The 22,199-nt window shown below is 53.0% G+C and overlaps 1 protein-coding gene across 1 annotated transcript in view; it reads left to right on the forward strand.

Moving 5' to 3' along the window:
• The window catches only part of LOC126231759 (nascent polypeptide-associated complex subunit alpha, muscle-specific form-like), a 69,638-nt gene extending 60,645 nt beyond the window's left edge, over nucleotides 1–8,993 (forward strand). The window contains exon 7 of the mRNA XM_049942414.1: nucleotides 8,889–8,993. Within this exon, the coding sequence (XP_049798371.1) occupies nucleotides 8,889–8,993 (105 nt within the window). The remainder of the gene's footprint in view (nucleotides 1–8,888) is intronic.
• Nucleotides 8,994–22,199: the final 13,206 nt, after the last annotated feature.

The raw sequence follows: 22,199 nt of genomic DNA on the forward strand, positions 1-22,199 counted from the left end.
GAGGTTATTTCTGTTCGCCCCTATGTCCCGACACCTACGCGCTGCTACCAGTGTCAGCGTTTCAATCACACTTGCCAATCTTGTTCCAATGCGGCTAAATGTGTCACTTGTGGCAGGGATGCCCATGAGGGTGACTGTCCACCTCCGTCTCCTCGTTGTGTGAACTGTCAGGGTGACCATGCTGCATCGTCCCGCGACTGTCCTGTCTATAAGGAAGAACGCTGTATCCAGGAAATTCGGGTCAAAGAGAAAGTGTCCACCTCGGCTGCTCGCAAGCTATTGGCTAGTAGGAAGCCCACGCTGCTCCCAGCGGGGAAATACAGTACTGTCCTCGCCTCTCCTCGGACTACCAGGGAGGTGGCAACCCAGACCTGCGATCTGACCTTCAGCACCACGGTCGTCCGTTCGGCCTGTGCTAAGATCGCGCGGTCGACGTCTCTTCGTCCCATCACCCCACAGACACCAGCCCCTTCATCAGCTTCTGCTAAGACGAAGACCCAGAAGTCAGATGCACGGGCCTTCAAGAAGGAACCGTCCCGTGCAGACTTCCTACGTACCTCGACCTCCCAGCCTTCGTCCGGTACTTCCACCAAACGACCATCCAAGAAGGCTAATAGGAAGCACAGTTCTCCTTCTCCGCCACGGCGCATTTCTTCTCCTGCGCCACCCAGCGGTTGCCGCCCCAGGCCGTCATCCCTTTCGCCTGGCCGCACCGCTGGTAGCCGAACATCTGGCCGTTCACCGGCGGAGGAAGCTCCCCCTCCCGGCCATCTTCCCAAGATGGCCGATGAACCTATAGACCCAATGGACGCTGACTGTCCGCCTACTGATAGCGGCGGCAGTGCTCGCTCGAAGCCAGGCCCTCAGCGGCCTTCGAGGTGACCCCTTCTTTCATCTTCCTTTTTTCTTACGATGGCACTTATTCACTGGAATATTCGCAGCATTCGCTCCAACCGAGAGGACTTGAAGTTGCTGCTTCGCTTGCACCGTCCGCTCGTCGTAGCCCTCCAGGAAACGAAGCTACGCCCATGCGATCAAATTGCCTTGGCACACTACACCTCTGTGCGTTTTGACCTACCCCCTGTGGTAGGTATCCCAGCTCATGGAGGGGTTATGTTGCTGGTCCGGGATGATATTTACTACGATCCCATCACGTTGCACACCGGCCTGCAGGCAGTTGCCATCCGCATTACTCTCCCCACTTTTACATTTTCCATTTGTACCGTTTACACTCCATCGTCGTCTGCCGTTACCAGGGCAGACATGATGCAACTTATTGCTCAGCTACCTGCACCATTTTTGTTAACTGGAGACTTCAATGCCCACCATCCCCTTTGGGGCTCTCCAGCATCCTGCCCGAGGGGCTCCCTGTTAGCAGACCTTTTCAACCAGCTCAATCTTGTCTGCCTCAATACTGGCGCCCCTACTTTTCTTTCGGACACATCTCACACCTATTCCCATTTAGATCTCTCTATATGTACTCCCCAACTTGCACGCCGGTTCGAGTGGTATGCACTTTCTGATACATATTCGAGCGACCACTTCCCGTGTGTTATCCATCTCCTGCAGCATACCCCCTCTCCGTGCTCATCTAGTTGGAACATCTCCAAAGCAGACTGGGGGCTCTTCTCTTCAAGGGCGACCTTTCAGGATCAAACATTCCCAAGCTGCGATAGTCAGGTCGCACACCTCACGGAAGTCATTCTCTCTGCTGCTGAATATTCCATCCCTCACCCTACTTCTTCTCCACGTCGCGTACCGGTCCCCTGGTGGACCGCAGCATGTAGAGACGCTCTACGTGCTCGTCGACGTGCTTTACGCGCCTTTAAACGCCACCCTACAGTGGCGAATTGTGTCAATTATAAACGATTACGTGCACAGTGTCGTCGTATTATTAAAGAAAGCAAGAAAGCCAGCTGGGCTGCTTTCACAAGCACCTTCAACAGTTTTACTCCTTCTTCTGTTGTCTGGGGTAGCCTGCGCCGGCTATCTGGCACTAAGGTCCACTCACCAGTTTCTGGCTTGACGGTCGCGAATGACGTCCTTGTGGCCCCTGAGGCTGTCTCCAATGCCTTCGGCCGGTTTTTCGCAGAGGTTTCGAGCTCCGCTCATTACCACCCTGCCTTCCTCCCCCGCAAACAGGCAGAGGAGGCTAGGCCACCTAACTTCCGCTCCTCGAATCGTGAAAGTTACAATGCCCCATTCACCATGCGGGAACTCGAAACCGCACTTGGCCGATCACGGTCCTCCGCTCCAGGGCCTGATTCTATTCATATTCAGATGCTGAAGAACCTTTCTCCTGCGGGTAAAGGTTTTCTTCTTCGTACTTACAATCGCATCTGGATTGAGGGACATGTTCCCGCATGCTGGCGCTAGTCTATTGTTGTCCCGATTCCTAAGCCGGGGAAGGACATGCACTTGCCCTCCAGTTATCGACCCATCTCGCTTACCAGCTGTGTCTGTAAAGTGATGGAGCGAATGGTTAACTCTCGATTGGTTTGGCTGCTCGAGTCTCGACGCCTACTTACCAATGTACAATGTGGATTTCGTAGGCGCCGGTCTGCTGTTGACCATCTGGTTACCTTGTCGACCTTCATTATGAATAACTTCTTGCGGAAGCGCCCGACCGCGGCTGTGTTCTTTGATTTGGAGAAGGCTTACGACACCTGTTGGAGGGCGGGCATTCTCCGCACCATGCATACATGGGGTCTTCGCGGTCGCCTCCCTCGTTTTATTCGTTCCTTTTTAATGGATCGACAGTTCAGGGTAAGTGTGGGTTCTGTCCTGTCAGACACCTTTCGCCAGGAGAATGGGGTACCACAGGGCTCAGTTTTGAGCGTCGCTCTCTTCGCCATAGCGATCAATCCAATAATGGATTGCCTCCCAGCTGATGTATCAGGCTCCCTTTTCGTGGACGATTTTACCATCTATTGCAGCGCGCAGCGTACGTGTTTCCTGGAGCGCTGTCTTCAGCGTTCTCTTGACCGTCTTTACTCGTGGAGTGTCGCCAATGGCTTCCGTTTTTCTGCCGAGAAGACGGTCTGTATTAACTTCTGGCGCTACAAAGAATTTCTCCCACCGTCTTTACGACTTGGTCCCGTTGCTCTCCCATTCGTGGAGACAACAAAATTTTTAGGTCTTACATTTGACAGGAAACTTAGTTGGTCTCCACATGTGTCTTATTTGGCTGCCCGTTGTACCCGTTCTCTCAATGTCCTCCGTGTTCTCAGTGGTATGTCGTGGGGAGCGGATCGAACCGTCCTCCTTCGCCTATATCGGTCGATCGTCCGCTCCAAGCTGGATTATGGGAGCTTCGTATACTTCTCTGCACGGCCATCCATCTTACGCCGCCTCAACTCCATACAACATCGGGGTTTACGACTTGCGATCGGAGCGTTTTATACTAGTCCCGTCGAGAGTCTTCATGCTGACGCTGGTGAGTTGCCACTCACCTACCGGCGCGATATACTGCTTTGTCGGTATGCCTGTCGGCTACTGGCAATGCCTGACCACCCATCTTATCGTTCCTTTTTTGATGACTCTCTCGACAGTCAATACGGGTTGTATGTCTCCGCCCTGCTACCCCCTGGAGTTCGCTTTCGTCGCCTCCTTCAACACCTTCATTTTTCACTCCCTGCCACCTTTCGAGTGGGCGAGAGCCACACGCCACCTTGGCTACAGGCTCAGGTTCGCGTCCACCTTGACCTCTGCTCACTCCCGAAGGAGGTTACCCCCGATTCAGTCTACCACTCCCGTTTTGTCGAACTTCGTTCGAAGTTCATTAATACGACCTTCATTTATACAGATGGCTCTAAGACCAATGACGGGGTCGGGTGTTCTTTTATTGTCAGGGCACAAAGTTTCCAATATCGGCTCCATGGCCATTGTTCGGTCTTCACAGCTGAGCTCTTTGCCCTCTACCAGGCTGTCCTTTACATCTGCCGCCACCGACATTCTGCATATGTCATCTGCTCCGATTCCCTGAGCGCTATCCAGAGCCTCGGTGATCCGTACCCGGTTCACCCTTTCGTGCACCGGATCCAACGCTCTCTTCAGCAGCTGGTGGACGTCGGTTCTCCGGTTAGCTTTATGTGGATTCCTGGCCATGTCGGTATCCCTGGGAACGAAGCTGCAGATGCCGCGGCCAAGGCTGCGGTCCTCCAGCCTCGGACAGCTTCTTGTGGTGTCCCTTCGTCAGATTGTAGCAGGGTAATTTGTCGGCGCATTGTCTCGCTGTGGCATGCCGATTGGGCTGCACTTTCAGACAACAAGCTTCGGGCCTTGAAAGCTCTACCCGTGGCTTGGACGTCCTCCTCACGCCCTTCTCGGCGGGAGGAGGTAGTTTTGGCCCGGTTGCGAATTGGCCACTGCCGGTTCAGCCATCGCCATCTGCTGACGGCTGCGCCGGCGCCGTTCTGCCCATGTGGGCAATTGCTGACGGTCCGCCACATTTTAACGTCGTGTCCGAATTTTAACACCCTACGTCTCGATATTGGCCTGCCATGTACTGTAGAAGCCATTTTAGCGGATGACCCACGAGCAGCTGCTCGCGTTCTTCATTTTATCCATTTGACAACCCTCTCAAAGGACATTTGATTATGCTGTTTTCTTTTTTAATCCTATGCCTGTCAGTATGTCTTTCATCGTGTTCTCCGTTTTGTTGCTGTTTTAAACTTGTGACTCGCGGTGCATTCCTAAAGTAGTCTGGGCGCTAATGACCGTTGACGTTGTGCGCCCTAAAACCACAAAAAAAAAAAAATATCTCAAGTGTTGTGCATCCTCAACACAGGTACTCCAACTAATTTCTCTACCGCTACTGGGTCATTCTCAGCCATTGACCTATCTTTCTGCTCTCCAGCCCTCACCGACTTTGTTCACTGGGAGGTCATTGACGACCTTCATTCCAGCGATCACTTCCCCATCCGCATTCATCTCCTGGATGGTGTATTGCTGGAGCAGAGGCCGCCATCGTGGATGATTGGCAGGGCTAACTGGCCTCTGTTCACTCGGTTGGCTGTCTTTGAACGCCACAACAGCGTACAGGAATGGGTGGATCACATCACACTTGTGATCCATCATGCTGCTGACATGTCCATACCACAGTCTTCTGGCCCTCCTAAGCGGCGCCTTGTGCCTTGGTGGACGGAAGAGTGCCGTTCAGCCATCCGGGACAGGCGTGCGGCTCTTCGCCGATTTAAATGCCGCCCAACAGCGGTCAATCTTACCGCCTTTCGCATAGCGAGGGCCAGGGCACGCCGTGTCATTAAAGAGAGCAAGAAAAGGTCATGGCAGGAGTTCCTGGACTCCATCAACCGTTCCGCTTGTTCCACAAAAGTATGGGAAGCCATCCGGAGGATTTCCGGTAAACGCAGCCGTCTACCAATAGCTGCAGTCCTGAACCAGGGATGCCTCCAAACAACACCCAGAGCCATTGCTCAGACGCTGGCAGAGCATTTTGCACAAAGTACTGCCACTGCAACCCAGGATCCAGCATTTCGTCGCTACTGTGCGACTGTCGAAAGAGCGAACTTTGACTTTCGGTCGAACAGTTCTGAGGCCTACAACTCCCCTTTCTCCATGTGGGAACTTGAATCGGCACTTACTGCGACTTCTGACACTGCACCAGGTTACGACCGCATCCGGTACTCCATGCTTCGCCATCTGCCAGCGGCGTCAAAGGAAATCCTCCTCGAATGTTTTAATCTCATATGGCAGACAGGAGTGTTCCCCACCTCGTGGAGGGACGCAGTCCTCATCCCTCTCCTCAAACCAGGAAAGGAGCGCACATGTCACAGTAGTTATCATAGTATCGCCTTGACAAGCTGTGTCGGAAAGACCCTGGAACGGATGGTTAACCGTCGTCTGGTCTGGCTGCTAGAGACCAGACAGCCCCTTAGCCGCTTTCAGTGTGGATTCCGAAAATTTCGGTCCACAGTCGACAACCTGACCCTCCTCGAGGCGGCTATTCAGCAGGCTTTCCTCCGTCAGCATCACTGTATCGGTATCTTCTTTGATATCAGTAAGGCATATGATACTACTTGGAGACACTGTATTCTTGCACAACTGCATCAATGGGGCTTTCGTGGCCGCCTCCCCATTTTCATTTGGTCTTTCCTGTCTCAGCGGTTTTTTCGGACCCGCGTTGGTAACACACTGTCTGATCGCTTTGAGCAAGAGAACGGTGTCCCCCAGGGCGGTGTTTTAAGCGTTACTCTCTTTGCCATAGCCATCAACAGTATAACGTCTACAGTGAGGAGTCCAGGACAGTGCTCCTTGTTTGTGGACGACTTTGCTGTTTTCTGTTCCTCCTCCAGTGTTGCAACCGTGAGCCGTCAGTTGCAGCTAACAGTGCGGCGGTTAGAGGAGTGGGCTGCAAAGACAGGTTTTCGGTTTTCTGCCGATAAGTGTGTTTGTGTTCATTTTAATCGTTCTAGTCGTCTTTTTACTTTGCCTGCCTTGCATATGGGGGATACTCTCCTACATTTTGGAGACACTGTGCGGTTTCTGGGCCTAATTTTTGACTCCAGGTTGTCATGGCTGCCACACCTACGTAACTTGAAAGCCAGAACCCTGAAGGCACTGAACATCCTCAAGTGCCTCAGCCACAGGTCTTGGGGAGCGGACAGGGCGCGTCTCCTTCATTTTTATCTGGCTTTTGTGCGTTCACGGCTGGACTATGGGTGCACAGTATATGGGTCAGCAAGACCGTCTTATTTGCAGATCCTTGACGCTGTTCACCATGCTGGGATTCGACTGGCCGCGGGTGCTTATCGGACCAGTCCCATACCCAGTCTCTGTGCTGAGGCTGGCGAACCGCCACTTACCATCCGGCGGCAGCTCCTGCTGGTGCGCCAGGCTTGTAAGTTTCTTGCGGCTCCCAGCTCGCCTGCTCACCGCCTTGTTGCCCATCCACCTCTGGACCGCCTTTTTTCCCACCGTCCCCGGGCTACGTTGCCATTTGGGATCCGTGTGCAACGTGTTCTAGAGTCGCTCGGTGTGGAGTCTGTACAACCCCAAATCCACGGTTTTAACCGCCTGCCACCCTGGTTACTGAAGAGGCCCAGAGTGATTTTAGATTTATTGCAGTACAAGAGAGATTGCACTCCTGCCACCGTTTTTAATGCAGCATTTTCTGCTGTTTTATCTGAGCACCACGACTATGTAGCGGTTTTTACGGATGGGTCGAAACAAGGGGATTCCGTTGGTTGCTCAGTTGTTTTTCCGGATCGTGTCCTCAAGGTCCGACTGCCTCAGACTTTTACGGTCTTCGATGCAGAATTGTCTGCGATCTTGCGGGCGCTGGAGCAGATGAGACATTCTTCCTCTCCTAAATTTCTTGTCTGTTCCGATTCACTCAGTGCCCTTCAATCATTGCACCATTTGTATCCGGCAGATAAAGTAGTCCAGACCATCCAGGATGCCCTCCTCCGACTACAGCGACTGGGGAAGGTTGTAGCTTTCTGCTGGGTTCCGGGGCATGTCGGCATTGCTGGGAATGAAAGGGCAGATCTCGCAGCCAAGAAGGCGTGTCTTGATCCACACGTATCTCAGTGTGCTATCCCCTTCCAAGCACTCACCTCGCTGTTGAGCTCCCGAGTCATGTGTCGGTGGGAGGACGAGTGGCTGGAAGTGACTGACAATAAGCTCCGTCTAGTCAAGCACACAACGCGTGTGTGGTGTACTTCCTTTCAGCCCCATCGACGGGACGAGGTTCTCCTCACTCGGCTTCGAATAGGCCACAGCCCTATGACGCATGGCTTCCTGCTCCGGCGAGAAGACCCTCCAATGTGTGGTGCTTGCGGTGTCCAGGTCACTGTGCGCCACGTTTTATTGGATTGCGTTTTATTTTCTGACCAGCGGGCCGCGGCTGACTTGCCAGCGGACCTGCCAACTCTTTTAGGCAACACTCGGACGAATGTGGTTAAAGTTTTAAAGTTCTGTGCCATGTCAAATGTTTTTGCAAAGATTTTAGGGAGGGGATTTTAACTTGTTTCCTGTGTGACAAGCTCGCCTATATTTTATGTAAGTGGCCAGCCAATGACAATTTCCTGTGTCATTCTTGTTGCTATGTTTTCCCTTTCCTTAGGTTTTACCTTATTATGTAGTATTTTCCCTCTTTTCCTGCTTTCTTTGAGTGTGTTTTTCAATTTTATTAGATCTCTCCACATACGTTCCTTTTAATTTGCGTCAGGGCGCTGATGACCTCGATGTTGAGCGCCCATAAACCCCAACACACACACTCCTGTCACGCACAGCACACGTCTGATGTTCACTGATAACGCGCGGCATAACTTGTCGCAGTCTGTGCGCGACGCACCTTGTCATGATCTTATAATCCGCGTTCAACAGAGTGATTGGTCTAACAGTGTGTATATTCGGCGTCGCTTTTGATTTCGGAATGAGCGTTATGCATCCCACTGCAAATTCCGGTGGTAGAGGAGCGTCATTAAGAACTTCATTGGCGATAGCAGTTACAGTATCGCGCAAAAGGCTAAAAAACAAATAAAATTCAGCGGGAATGCCGTCCATTCCGGGGGATTTCCCCCTAGGACTTCGCTTGACAGCTTCGAGCAAGTCGTCGGACGTAAAAGCTTCATTAAGATGGACACGGTCTGTGCGACTAAAAACATGAGGAATACCCCGTAAAAGATGACGCAGCGCAGCGGGATCGACATCAACATCTTGAAAGAGAGACTTAAAATGTGCGTGGATTTCCCTCTCAATCGTCACCCTGTCGGAGGTCTTTATTCCATCCCGAGTGACCCACGCATTAAAGGCCAATCGTTCGCGCATCTTCCGCTCTCTGTTGAGATGATAGAGAGCGGCTCCCCGTCCATGGCACCCACAGGATGGCTCCGTGTAACTGGCCCTCTACTCTTCCACCGCAGATCGGACAAGAGTTCGGCCTTAAATTGTTTGAAAACGGGAAGAAGATGCGCCTGAGCCGTGACCTGTCGGGCGAGATCCTTCTAACAGCTCTGATAAAATTGTGACGTCGAGCGACGCCGGTGCGCTGCTTCGCGGCTAAAATTAAGTAAAAAGGTCCTGACTGCAGGTTTCGCAGTGCCAAACCACCACTCGAGGACGCTACTGTCACCGGTGTTAGTCTGCAAAAGTTTGTGCCACATATCAGTAAAGACTGCGTAAAATGGCAGTCGTCTGGCAGGCTGCAGTTGAACTTCCAAAGATTTTTACGATAGGAAGGCCTAGAAAGTGGAAGGGAAAGTTCACAATAATAACTGCAGCGATCTGAAAAAATAACTGGCCTGATCTCAGATCGAGTTACCGGGGCTGCCAGTGACGATGACACACAAATCCGATCCAGCCGGCTGTGTCCCGTTGGCTAAAAATAAGTATATTGTGTTTCAACCAGGTGGAGCATTCGCCACATGTCCTTGAGATTAAACCCCCCTGCGGGTTCGGGGGTTAGAATAGGCCTGCGGTATTCCTGCCTGTCGTAAGAGGCAACTAAAAGGAGTCTCAAATGTTTCGGCTTTATGTGATGGTCCCCTCTCAGGTTTGGCCTCCATCTTTCTCAATTATTCCGAAGAGCGAGCCAATTGGGGAACGGCGCCTTACATGGTGCACTGTATCCGTCGTGCATTGAGACCTTTAGCCGGCTTTTTCGTCGTTTCAATGGTGTCCCGCTCGTTTTCCATCTCTTGGGCGAGGATACGTCCCTGGGTGCGATTACCACGCTGCACTCTGCAATGTTGCTTTTCACTGCGACGACGACCTTGGACATTTGCACCTAAGATCCAGCACGGTAGCCAGTCCGTTGTGGTTTGGCCGCCACGTACCATGTTGGTTGTAGCCCCCTGACAACACAGGGATCGCTCTACTGATGCCTGCGCCGTTAACTCCCCACGTATGCCAAGGAGTAGATGCCCATCTCCCTGGGGCATCAGGACTCCTGGCAATGGCCATCCTGCCAGGTGGCTATTGCTGCGGCTGTGTGGCGCCCGTGGGGAGGGCCCTTGGTCGGAGTAGGTGGCATCAGGGCGGATGACCCGCAATGAAGCGTGGTACATCATCTCTCGCTGGCGGCCAGCCACCAGCAGTCTCTAAGCGTTCGAGGGCTCATTTTAAAGCTAACGTTTATGACTCCAAATCGTTCCCATCCCTGGCCACACCATGGGAGGAACGAAAGGCAATGAATGACAGTGACGTGTATTCGCCCAGGTATCTCATCTGTACCAGAGCTGATGGTGACTCGTTTCTATCCCTGAAGCCTCAGTTCTTTGTAGAGCATTTAGAGGACAAGTTTGGGGAGGTGGAGGGCTTGTCCAAAATGCGCTCTGGGTCAGTTTTGGTAAAAACGGCATCCTCTGCCCAGTCACGCAGGTTACTTGCTTGTGACAAGTTGGGGGATTTTCACGTTACCATCACCCCACATAAGAGTTTAAAAATGGTCCAGGGTGTTACTTTCCATAGGGACCTCCTTTTGCAATCTGATGACGAGCTGCGCACCAATTTAGAGCGCCGAGGTGTACATTTCGTCCGGCGTGTTCATCGGGGTCCGAGGGACAATCAGGTAGCTACCGGTGCCTTCATCTTGGCCTTCGAAGGTGATACCTTACCAGAGAAGGTCAAGGTGATGGTCTACCGGTGTGACGTCAAACCCTATATCCCTCCCCCGATGTGGTGCTTTAAGTGCTGGAAGTTCGGTCACTTGTCCTCTCGCTGTACTTCTAGCCACACATGTCGAGATTGTGGACGCCCATCTCATCCCGATACTCCATGTGCTCCGCATCCCGTCTGTGTCAACTGCTGAGAGCCGCATTCCCCTTGCTCGCCGGACTGCAGTATCTTACAGAAATAACGCAAAATCATGGAATATAAGACCCTGGACCGACTAACTTACACTGAGGCTAAGCGGAAATTTGAACGGCTACATCCCGTGCGCATGATGTCTTCTTATGCCTCCACTTTCACTCCTGCTCCACCTCCTTCAGCTGCAAGATATACAGTCAGCTCTACGAGTCAAAGGACCTCACCTGCCCCCTTGACGATGGGGGCCCCTTCTCTCGCTGTTGCTCCCACACCATCTGCCTCGGGAGCAGCACCCACTAAACCACCGGAGACACCAGTCCCCACTTCTAAGCCGGAGAAGCGTAAGTCTTCTTCGGCTTCTCTCGCTCGGAAGGGATCACTACCTTCCCAGGTTCCTACCAGCGGCACAGCAGACACCAACCAGTGGCTGAAGAAGCCACAGGTCGCTGGGCTTCGCGATCCTCTTCGGTCCCGGAGACTGACTCCAATAAGCCCTCTCAACAACGGCAACCAAAGGAACAGCGAGAGAAAACGACTTTGAAGACCCGTAAGTCCAAGATACCTGCCGTGGCTCCTACTCCACCGCTACCTAAAAGCTCTGCGTCTGAGGATGAGGTGGAGATCCTTGCGTCCGCTGAGGACCTCGATCTCGCCGATCCCTCAGACGCAATGGATAGCATTTCCACGGGGGCTCCATCGGAGGCAGCAGGTGACCCAGCGGCGTAATCTGCCTTCCCAGTCCCGTCACGCCTTTCTCCGCCATGGGCAATACCATCCTCCAGTGGAACTGCAGCGGTTTCTTCCACCATCTAGCTGAGCTCCGCCAACTTATCAGCCTTCACCATTTCTTCTGTATTGCTCTTCAGGAAACTTGGTTTCCAGCCATGCAAACACCCACCCTACGTGGCTATCGAGGTTATTGTAAGAACCGGGCAGCATATGAAAGGGTGTCTGGTGGCGTCTGCATATATGTCCTTCACACTCTGCACAGCGAGTCTGTCCCTCTCCAGACGCCTTTAGATGCTGTCGCTGTCCGGGTGTGGACGCCACGGGCTGTTATCGTCTGCAGTCTTTACCTTCCACCGGATGGTGATGTCTCGCAGCATGTCCTGGCTGTGCTGATAGCCCAATTGCCGCCACCTTTCTTGCTATTGGGCGACTTCAACGCCCATAACCCTCTGTGGGGTGGGTCAGTGGCAACAGGTCGAGGCGCCATCGTTGAGCATTTATTGTCGCAGCTCGATCTCTCGACTTTAAATGATGGTGCCTTCACACACTTCACTGTGGCGCATGGCACGTACTCCGCCATTGACCTTTCAATCTGTAGCCCTAGCCTCTTACCGTATGTCCAATGCCCCCAGGGGCTCAGCATTCATTTGCTGGGTACGGGCTTGGCCACCCCGGGGTGCCTGAGCTGGGGACTGGTCAGAGCCGCCAGTTCCCTGTCACCGTAACCTCTGAGCATCCTTCAGCGACCACCGTGCGGCGCGGCGGTGGAACGTTGTGTGTCTCAGGGAATGGGGATCTTGGCTTGACCGCCCGGATCGCGTGGATGGAATAAACCTCTATAAAAAAAACCCTCAATCTCAAGGTGTGCTGCGCGCCGATGAGATGCATGGCTGTTGAGGTGGAACAGTCGATAGCGGGCAACCTCTGGGGAACCTGCCGCACCTCAGTTGTATAAGGCTTACCTAGGCACGCGGGGCTCTGTCTAGGTGGACTTCTAGTTCCCTAGCTGCTCGTGGGACCGAGATGGATCCTTCGAAATCCTCTTTTCTTCCTCCCAGCGGAAAGGGTGGGCCGCTGGAAGGTTCTAACACCCAGTCTCTTAAGAGGGCCCGTGCAGTCAGTCCTCCTGACTCCGGCGCTTCTTTACAAAGTCCAGTCTTAGGTAACAGAATGCATTCTGGTGATCCGAATGTGTTTCTCATTGTGAAACGGAAGGAGGGTAGTTTCGAGAAGGTTTCGCCCTGCTATATACAAAAGGGGTTGGAGGGAATCTGTGGCTCCTTAAAATCGGTGAAGCGCTTACGTAATGGGACCTTGCTAGTGGAAACTCCCACTTCCCAGCAAGCGACTAAACTTCAGTCAGCTCCGTGCCTTGGAGAGTATGCCATAGCCACTGAATTGCACAGCACCTTGAACTACAGCAAAGGTGTTGTGACGTGCCGGGATCTAGTTGACATTCCCAAGGAAGAACTGCAACGTGAGTGGGCTCCGGCAGGTATCGTTGATGTTCAACATATCATGAGGAGGGTTGATGGCAATCTTGTCAAATCCGACTCCTTTATACTAACCTTCAATAGCACGAAACTTCCTGAACATGTGAAAGCCGGCTTTCTTCGCCTTAGTGTGAGGCCTTATTTCCCGACCCCAATGCGCTGTTTCAAATGCCAGCGTTTTGGGCATACCACCTTAGGATGCAAAGGCGACGCGACTTGTGGAAACTGTGGTCAGGCTGCTCGTGAAGGAGTTGGTTGCTCGTCTCCGGCTAAATGTATTAATTGCTCTGGGAACCACCCTGTTTGGAGTAGGGACTGCCGGTTCTTTTTAGAGGAACGCAAGGTCCAGGAAATAAAAACAACCAAGCGTATCCCCTATGGTGAGGCCAAGAAGATCTTTAAGTCGATGCAACCTCCCACATTTGCTACATCTTTTGCCTCCCTGGTTCAGTAGCCTACTCCAAAAGTCGATGCCTCCACGCAGACATAGGTGGTGAGTGTTGGCACTAATACATGCAGCTGTCAGTGCACTTGCAACGCAGCCAGTGTTTCAGAGCCAGTAGCCGCTATTCGAATGGTACAGTGGCGAACTTGGGCCAGCCCCTGACGCCTCCAACAGCTGAGAATGTTCCGAAGCCCAGTACAGCCATTCCCCCTCCCACATCAGCTCCCCCAAAGCCCACCAAACCGCAGAAAGCTCCCATACATCAGCAACAGCGGGTCAAATCCCGTAGTAAACCATCTGACCATGCAGATGTGGTTTTCAGTGAGGCTTCCTCTGACTCTTCCCCAGAGTTGATGGAGTACGATGTATGTGTGGGACAATCATCTCGTCCCACGCCTGCTCGTCCACCTGCTGCGGTCTCCCCGCCCCGTCGGAGAGACAGGATGAAGGTGCTACCCCAAACATAGATGGCTCCCATACTCCAGTGGAACTTGCAAGGGTTCAGGACGCATGTGGAGGAACTTCGTCCACTTTCTCAGGGTAGACCACTGTGTCTCTGTCTCCAGGAAACGTATTTCCATCCATTATATTCTCCTGAGATACGAGGCTATACACTCCACAAAAAGGACGACCTGCGTGGAGAGAGAGCTAGAGGAGGCGTAGGTATTTTAGTCAGGACGGACTACCACTACTCGCCTCTCTCACTTACGACTACTCTACAGGCCGTCGCTGTGTCCGTGCACGTGCGTCATCCATTGACTGTCTGTTCACTTTACTTGCCCCCACATGATGCTCTTGATGAAGCGGCCCTCACCGACCTTCTTACACAGCTCCCCCAGCCATTCATTCTTTGTGGTGATTTTAATGCCCACAATGTGCTTTGGGGCTCTGCCATTACCTCCCCCAGGGGTAGAGCAATTGAGAGGCTTCTTCTGTCATCCTGTGCCTACTTACTCAATGGAGGACAGACTACTCATTTCTGCATGGCGACCGGGTCGTTCTCTGCCATTGATCTCTCGCTTTGCTCTCCAGCTCTTGCCGCCAGTGCTCACTGGGAAGTGGTCGCTGACTTGCACAGCAGTGATCATTTTCCCATCTGGATTCACCTGCCAGATGGCGTGGGCCCCGAAAGGAGACCACCACGATGGGTGCTCAGTGGAGCTGACTGGACACTTTATAGCCAGTTGGTCCAATTCGAACACTGTGTGAATGTTGAGGTGTGCGTGGATCATATTACCAAAACGGTCCACCACGCCGCTGCAGCGTCCATTCCACAGTCCACAGGCCACCGGAAAAGGCCACCTGTGCCTTGGTGGAGTGACGAATGCCGCTCTGCAATCAGGACCAGGCGTGCGGCTCTGCGGCGGTTCAAGTGTCGGCCGACTGCTGAGAATCTTGCAGCCTTTCGGGTGGCGAGGGCAAGATGTCGCCGCATTATTCGTGAGAGCAAGAAGAGGTCGTGGCAAAAGTTCCTGAACACCATTAATCGTTCCACCAAAAGTTCCATTGTGTGGGAGACCATCAGGAGAATTTCTGGCAGAGGAGGGAGGTGCCCCATAGCTGCTGTAATGAATAACGGCACTCTCCACACAGATCCGCGAGACATTTCCCAGACTATGGCAGCATATTTTGCGACAGTTACTGCCACAACCAGTCAGGATCCAGGTTTCCAGCGCCATAGAGCGGTTGCTGAGAGGTGTAGTCTGAACTTCCAGTCCACCTCTCATGAAGTTTACAACTGCCCTTTTTCTATGTGGGAGCTGGATTCTGCATTGTCTGGAGCTCGTGACACATCCCCTGGTCACGACAGGATCCATTACAGTATGCTATGGCACCTCACAATGCGCAACAGAGAACTACTCCTCGCACTTTTTAATGACATTTGGGCGTCGGGTCACTTTCCTGACGCGTGGCGTGAGGCAGTTTTAATCCCTTTTTTAAAACCTGGGAAAGACCGCACGAGCCCAAGTAGCTACCGTAGTATTGCCCTCACTAGTTGCATAGGGAAGACCTTGGAGCGGATGGTCAACCGCCGCCTTGTCTGGATGTTGGAATCCCGGCAACTCCTTAGTCGCTTTCAGTGCGGGTTCAGGAGGTTTCGTTCCACCTTCGATAACCTTGCCCTCCCGGAGGCGGCTATCCAACAAGCTTTCCTACGCCGTCATCACCTTCTAGGTGTATTTTTCGACATCGAGAAGGCCTATGATACCACCTGGCGGCGTCTCATCCTGGAGCAGCTTCACGAATGGGGTTTTCTTGGTTGTCTTCCTCTTTTTATTCAGTCTTTCCTCTCGCCACGATATTTTAGATACCGAATTGGTGACGTCCTGTCTGATCGCTTTGAGCAGGAGAATGGTGTCCCTCAGGGTAGCGTTTTAAGTGTGACTCTCTTTGCCATCGCTATTAATAGCATTACGTCCATAGTGAAAAGTCCTGTCCAGTGTTCTTTGTTTGTGGATGATTTCTCTTTGTTCTGCTCTTCTTCAAGCCTTGCAACGACAACTCGTCAGTTGCAACTTACGATTAGGCGTTTGGATGACTGGGCGCTGAAGAGTGGCTTTAAGTTTTCCACCGAGAAGTCTGTATGTGTTCTTTTTAACCGTTCTCGTTCGATTTTCACCTTTCCTGAGTTGCGCTTGCGGGACACTATTCTGTCTTTTAAAGACACGGTGAGATTTCTGGGGCTCATTTTTGACTCGAGGCTCACGTGGCTACCTCATCTTAAAGACCTGAAACGGCGGTCGCTTCAGGCTTTAAGTATTTTAAAATGTCTTAGCCACAGTACATGGGGAGCTGACAGGGCTTGTCTGCTCCAGTTTTACAGGGCGTTTGTGCGATCTCGGCTCGATTATAGGTGCACGGTGTATGGGTCTGCGAGGCCTTCGTACTTAAAGATGTTGGACGTTGTGCACCATGAAGGGCTTCGGTTGGCCACTGGGGCATTCCGAACTAGCCCCATACCAAGCCTCTGTGCAGAGGCTGGTGAACCGCCACTTCATATGCGGCGACGGCTACTTACAGTGCGCCAGGCGTGTAAAACTTTGTCCACACCATACACCCCTGCATACCATACCGTTGCTCAGCCTCCTCTGGCACGGTTATTTCATAACCGGCAACGTGCGACGCAGCCCTATGGGATTCGCGCACGGGGTTGCCTCGCTGCACTGTCTATGGCTGGTCTTCGTGTTTTACGTCGCGGTTGGAGCAGATCTCCACCTTGGCTCCTCCGGAGACCCAAACTTATTTTAGATTTGACTCGTTTTAAGAAGGATGGCACGCCAGATTTTATATTCCAGTCACTTTTTTTAAACATTTTAGATGTGCATCACGGTTTCACTGTCGTTTACACTGATGGCTCCAAACAGGAGAATTTCCTTGGCTGTTCTGTGGTGTTCCCTGACCATGTACCCGGATTCGCCTCCCTGCTGAATATACCGTTTTCGCAGCGGAGCTCCACGCGATCCTGAAGGCACTGGAGCAGATGAATCGTGTTCGGGGCGATCGATTTCTTCTCTGCTCCGATTCTCTTAGTGCCTTACAATCACTGCAGAACCTATACCCGACTGAGGAGATGGTCCAGCTGATACATGGCCAACTGTACTTGCTCCAACAGCGGGGTAAGGAGGTATCCTTCTGCTGGGTGCCTGGTCATGTCGGCATATGGGGCAATGAACAGGCTGATCGGGCTGCCAAGGAGGCCTGCAGAGAGCAGGATGTGGTCCAGTGTCCTATCCCCTTGCAGTCAGTCATCGCTGCACTCCACAGGAAGTGCATGGAGTTGTGGGAGGACGAATGGCTGGCGGTGACGGCCAATAAACTGCGGTCGGTAAAGTCAGCCACTCGGCCGTGGCGTTCCTCCTGCCGGTTGCCCAGGCGGGAAGAGGTGGCACTCGCACGTCTTCGGATCGGGCACTGTCCTCTGACGCATAGCTATTTATTACGGCGGGAGGATCCTCCGTTTTGTGACGCCTGTGGTGTGCACATCTCTGTCCGGCACATTTTAACAGACTGCATTTTATACCGTGATGCACGGGCAGACGCACACGTTGATGGGGATCTGCCTTGTGTTTTAGCAAACGATGAGACGTGTGTGTCTAGGGTTTTTAAGTTTTGTGATGTGTCTGGACTCTGGCCTAAACTTTTAGGCTGGAGGTTTTAGTGTATTGCAGAGTGGCTGACTCCTCCCTTTTTTTCCTTGCGGTCAGCCAGCCAGCCACTTCCATCTGCTACATTGTTTTAGCTCCCTCTACCTTTTTCCTCCTGTGTTGTCCATGTTTTACTGCTGACGCCCTGCTTCATCCCACGCTTCGGTGTGGGTGAGCACATATTTTCTAATGATTGTTCCCCGTGTTTTCTGTTCCGTTTTATGTAAATGTTCTGAGCTTTTTTTTTCTTGACACCCGTCTCACTAGGATACTGAACGGGCGCTGAAGACCTTGCTGTCGTGCGCCCACACAACCCCTCTACTACTACTACTACTACTGTACCATCGGTCCACTGGAGAGTCCATGACGACTTGTGTGGTAGTGACCATTTTCCCATCTTCCTTTCACTACCCCAGCGTCGATCCCATGAACACCTGCCTAGATGGGCATTTAGCAAGGCAAACTGGGAAATGTTCTCCTCTGCTGCCACTGTTGACTCTCTCCCCCACGGTACCATCGATGCGGCGGTTGAGACACTGACTGCAGCGATTGTTTCCGCTGCGGAACGTACCATTCCTCGTTCGGTAGGGTGCCCCCGGCGAAAGTCAGTGCCTTGGTGGTCTCCGGAGGTCTCTGAAGCCATTAAAGAACGTCGGCGGGCTCTTCAGCGACATAAGCGGCACCCGTCTTTGGAGAACCTCGTTTTCTTCAAACATCTCCGTGCTCAGGCACGGCGGCTCATCAAGAGATGGAAACAGGAGTGCTGGGAGAGGTATGTTTCCACCATTGGTTCCCGTACTTCACGCTCTCAGGTGTGGATGAAGATACTGCGCATCTTTGGAGTGCAGCACTCTACGGGTGTCCCAGGGCTTACCATCAACGGTGCGGTATCCACCGATGCTGATGCAATCGCCGAGCATTTCGCACAGCACTATGTTCGGGCCTCTGCGTCGGGGAATTACCCGCCTGCGTTTCGTGCGCTTAAACGCCGGGAGGAAGGCAAACGGCTTTCTTTTGCTTCTCGTCACCCTGAGACGTATAACGCCCCATTTAGTTTGTGGGAACTCCAAAGCGCCCTGGCACAGTGCCCCGATACAGCCTCTGGGCCAGATGGCGTCCACAATCAGATGCTCAAACACCTGTCCCCGGACTGTCAGCGATGTGTTCTTGCCATCTTCAACCGCATATGGGGCGATGGTGTCTTTCCGTCGCAGTGGCGAGAATGTACCATCATTCCGGTGCTGAAGCCTGGTAAGGACCCGCTTACTGTGGATAGCTATCGGCCCATCAGCTTGACGAATACTCTGTGCAAGCTACTGGAACGTATGGTGAGTCGATGGCTGTGTTGGCTGCTCGAGTCTCGGGGTCTTCTGGCTCAGTGCCAGAGCGGCTTCCGTCAGGGCCGTTCCACCGCCGATACTTTGGTCTTCCTTGAGTCTGCAATCCGCACTGCTTTTTCCAGGCGCCAACACCTCGTCTCCGTCTTTTTCGACCTCTCCAGAGCATATGACACGACGTGGCGGCACCATATACTCGCCACGTTGCACGGGTGGGGTCTCTGGGGCTCTCTCCCCATTTTTATTCAGAATTTCTTATCTGTTCGGACATTCCCCGTTTTAATTGGCACATCCCATAGTTCGCTTCATATCCAGGAGAAGGCGTTCCACAGGGCTCTGTATTGAGCGTGCCCCTTTTCCTTGTGGCCATTAATGGCCTTGAAGCAGCAGTAGGGTCGTCTGTCTCACCCACGTTATATGCTGACGATTTCTGCATCTTTTTCAGCTCCTCCACGATTGGTGTTTCAGAACGTAGGTTGCAGGGAGCCATACGCAAGGCGCAGGCGTGGGCCCTAGCCCATGGGTTTCAGTTTTCCCCTGCAAAGACTTGTGTTATGCACTTTTGTCGGCGTCGAACTGTCCATCCCCACCCTGAGCTCTATCTTCAGGATGCCATGCTCAGGGTTGTTGACACCGTTTTCTGGGATTGCTGTTTGATGCCCGGCTTACTTGGCTTCCACATATTCGTCAGCTCAAGCGTCAGTGCTGGCAGCATCTGAATGCCCTCCGCTGCCTCAGCAACACAACTTGGGGTGCAGATCGTAACACGCTGCTGCAGCTCTACAAAGCCCTTGTGCTGTCCCGGCTTGATTATGGGAGTGTGGCGTATGGCTCAGCGTCGCCCTCAGCGTTGCAACTGCTTGACCCCGTTCACCACTGTGGGGTTCGACAGGCGACAGGGGCGTTCCGCACCAGTCCTGTTACTAGCCTGCTTGCTGAGGCGGGGGTTCCTCCGCTCCAAATTCGGCGTCAACAACTCTTAGCCAACTATGCTGCCCACGTCCGTTGTTCGCCCCGTCACCCTAACTACCGTCTCCTTTTCGCCGATGCGGCAGTCCATATCCCACACCGGCGGCCGCGATCAGGCCTCGCAATTGGGCTCCGTGTTCGGTCACTCCTTAGTGAACTCGAGTCTTTGCCTCTTCCATCTGCTTTTCAGGTCCACCCACATACACCACCTTGGTGTATTTGTCGGCCGCGGCTTCGGCTGGAACTTTCCCGATGGCCAAAAGATTCAGTTCCTCCTGCAGTCTTGCGCCGCCAATTACTTGCTCTCCTAGGCGCATTCCATGACTCGGAGGTTCTCTATACAGATGGCTCGATGGTTGATGGCCGTGTGGGGTACGCTTATGCTCATGCGGACTATGTAGACCAGCGCTCCTTGCCGGAAGGCAAGGAGCGCTGGTCTACTGTGTTTACACCGCAGAGCTAACAGCCATTTTTCGTGCCCTTGAGCGTATTCGTACCAGCACTGGAGAGTCTTTTGTCATTTGCAGTGACTCTCTCAGTAGTCTACAGGCTCTTGACCAGTGCTACCCACGCCATCCCATTGTTGTTGCCATCCAGGAGTCCGTTCATGGTCTTGAACAGCGTGGACGTTCAGTGGTGTTTATATGGACCCCGGGACACGTTGGGATAGCGGGAAACGAACATGCCGACAAGGTAGCTGAAGAAGCCACCCGCAAACTGCCGTTGGAGATCGGCCTCCCGGCAACTGATCTCCGATCGGTGTTACGCCGTCGGGTCCTTGGGATGTGGGCAGACGAATGGCGCACTCTGTCTGCCCCCAATAAGCTGCGGCAGGTAAAGGAGACAACGACTGTGTGGGGTTCCTCCATGCGGGCCTCTCGCAGGGATACTGTTGTTCTGTGTAGGCTCCGCATTGGCCACTCTTGGCTGACGCATGGTCATCTGCTGCATCGAGAGGACCCCACTCGTTGTCGCTGTGGTGCAACCATGACGGTGGCCCATCTGTTGTTGGAATGTCCTCTTTTAACCTCTCTCAGGCGTGCTTTTAATCTCCAGGGTGATTTATCATCTCTTTTAGGTGACAATGTCTCTATGGCAGATCGGGTTTTAAGTTTTATTCGCGCAAGCGGCTTTTATAGGTCCATTTAATTTTATTATATCACCCTCTTTTGTGCTATATCTTTTACTTTTTGTGTTGTAATTCGACTCCACCCTAAACTTTTATGCTGGAGGTTTTAACGTGTTGCAGAGTGGCTGGCTCATCCTATTATTTTCGTGATCAGCCAGCCACAGTCCTCTGCTGTGCAGTTTTAATTCCTTCTGCCTTTCTTTTCTGTGTTGTTTTTGTTGCTGTGCTCCGTTTTCCATGTTTCTTTATTATTGACCTTGGGGATTTTCTTCCCCTGGAATTTTTATCTTGTGCTTCGCATGACTAATGGATGGTTTCCCTGTGCTCTGTGTGTTTATGAAACAAGGTACCGATGACCTCTGCAGTTTGGTACCTTTAATCCTCCAACCAACCAACCAACCAACCAGGGGCGACACCCTCGGAGTAACGTCCATTGCCGTACCGCCCGCCAAGACAGGATCCGTTTGAGTGAGTAAAACCTCGAGCTGACGAACTTTCTCGTCCCGGTTAGACTCTGCGGAACTCACCGACGCCTCAGGTTGACTGTAAGCGGCAGGCCGCTGGCGACGGCGATCGGAAGCAGACTCCTGCCGCGAGTCAACAGCCGCGCGCAGCGAGGCCCGTTGTAATTTTTTCTGTTTAGAAGTGGACTTGTAGGGTGGGACGCAAGTCACCACCGGACGGCGTTCGCCCCTTACGAGAAGAAACACCCGAAATACTAGCGCTTCGAAAGCGGGGAGCGTTGTCAGCTCTCTCAATCGGCCTTTCCCGACGCGGCTGAGGTTCCGCGGGGGCGTCAAGACGCTCCTCAATATCGACAACAACGGTGGCAGCAGCAGACACATTCTCAGTCACAACAGAGGAAGCAGCCTCTGGAACGGGTTCCGACACGGACAGCGTTACAGCTGCCGGTGCGGGTTCAGACACTATCGGTGGCTCAATTCTATCGACAGCTGTGGGAGCAGGCAACGGGGCCTCCACAGTTTCGGGCAGAGTAAGCACAGGCAACGCCGGGGAGCTATCAGCAACAGGAACGGAAGGTGTAACGTCCATAGCAACAGCGTCGGTCGCAACCTCAGGGTCAGACTCACGACTCGCACGTGCGGGGGAAGCGCCAAGCGCGACCGCCGCCCACGTCACCTCGTCCTGACCGTCTGTCCGTGGTAGTTGCACAGGGCG

Source organism: Schistocerca nitens, chromosome 1 (genome assembly GCF_023898315.1).
Source record: "Schistocerca nitens isolate TAMUIC-IGC-003100 chromosome 1, iqSchNite1.1, whole genome shotgun sequence".
Taxonomy (NCBI): domain Eukaryota; kingdom Metazoa; phylum Arthropoda; class Insecta; order Orthoptera; family Acrididae; genus Schistocerca; species Schistocerca nitens.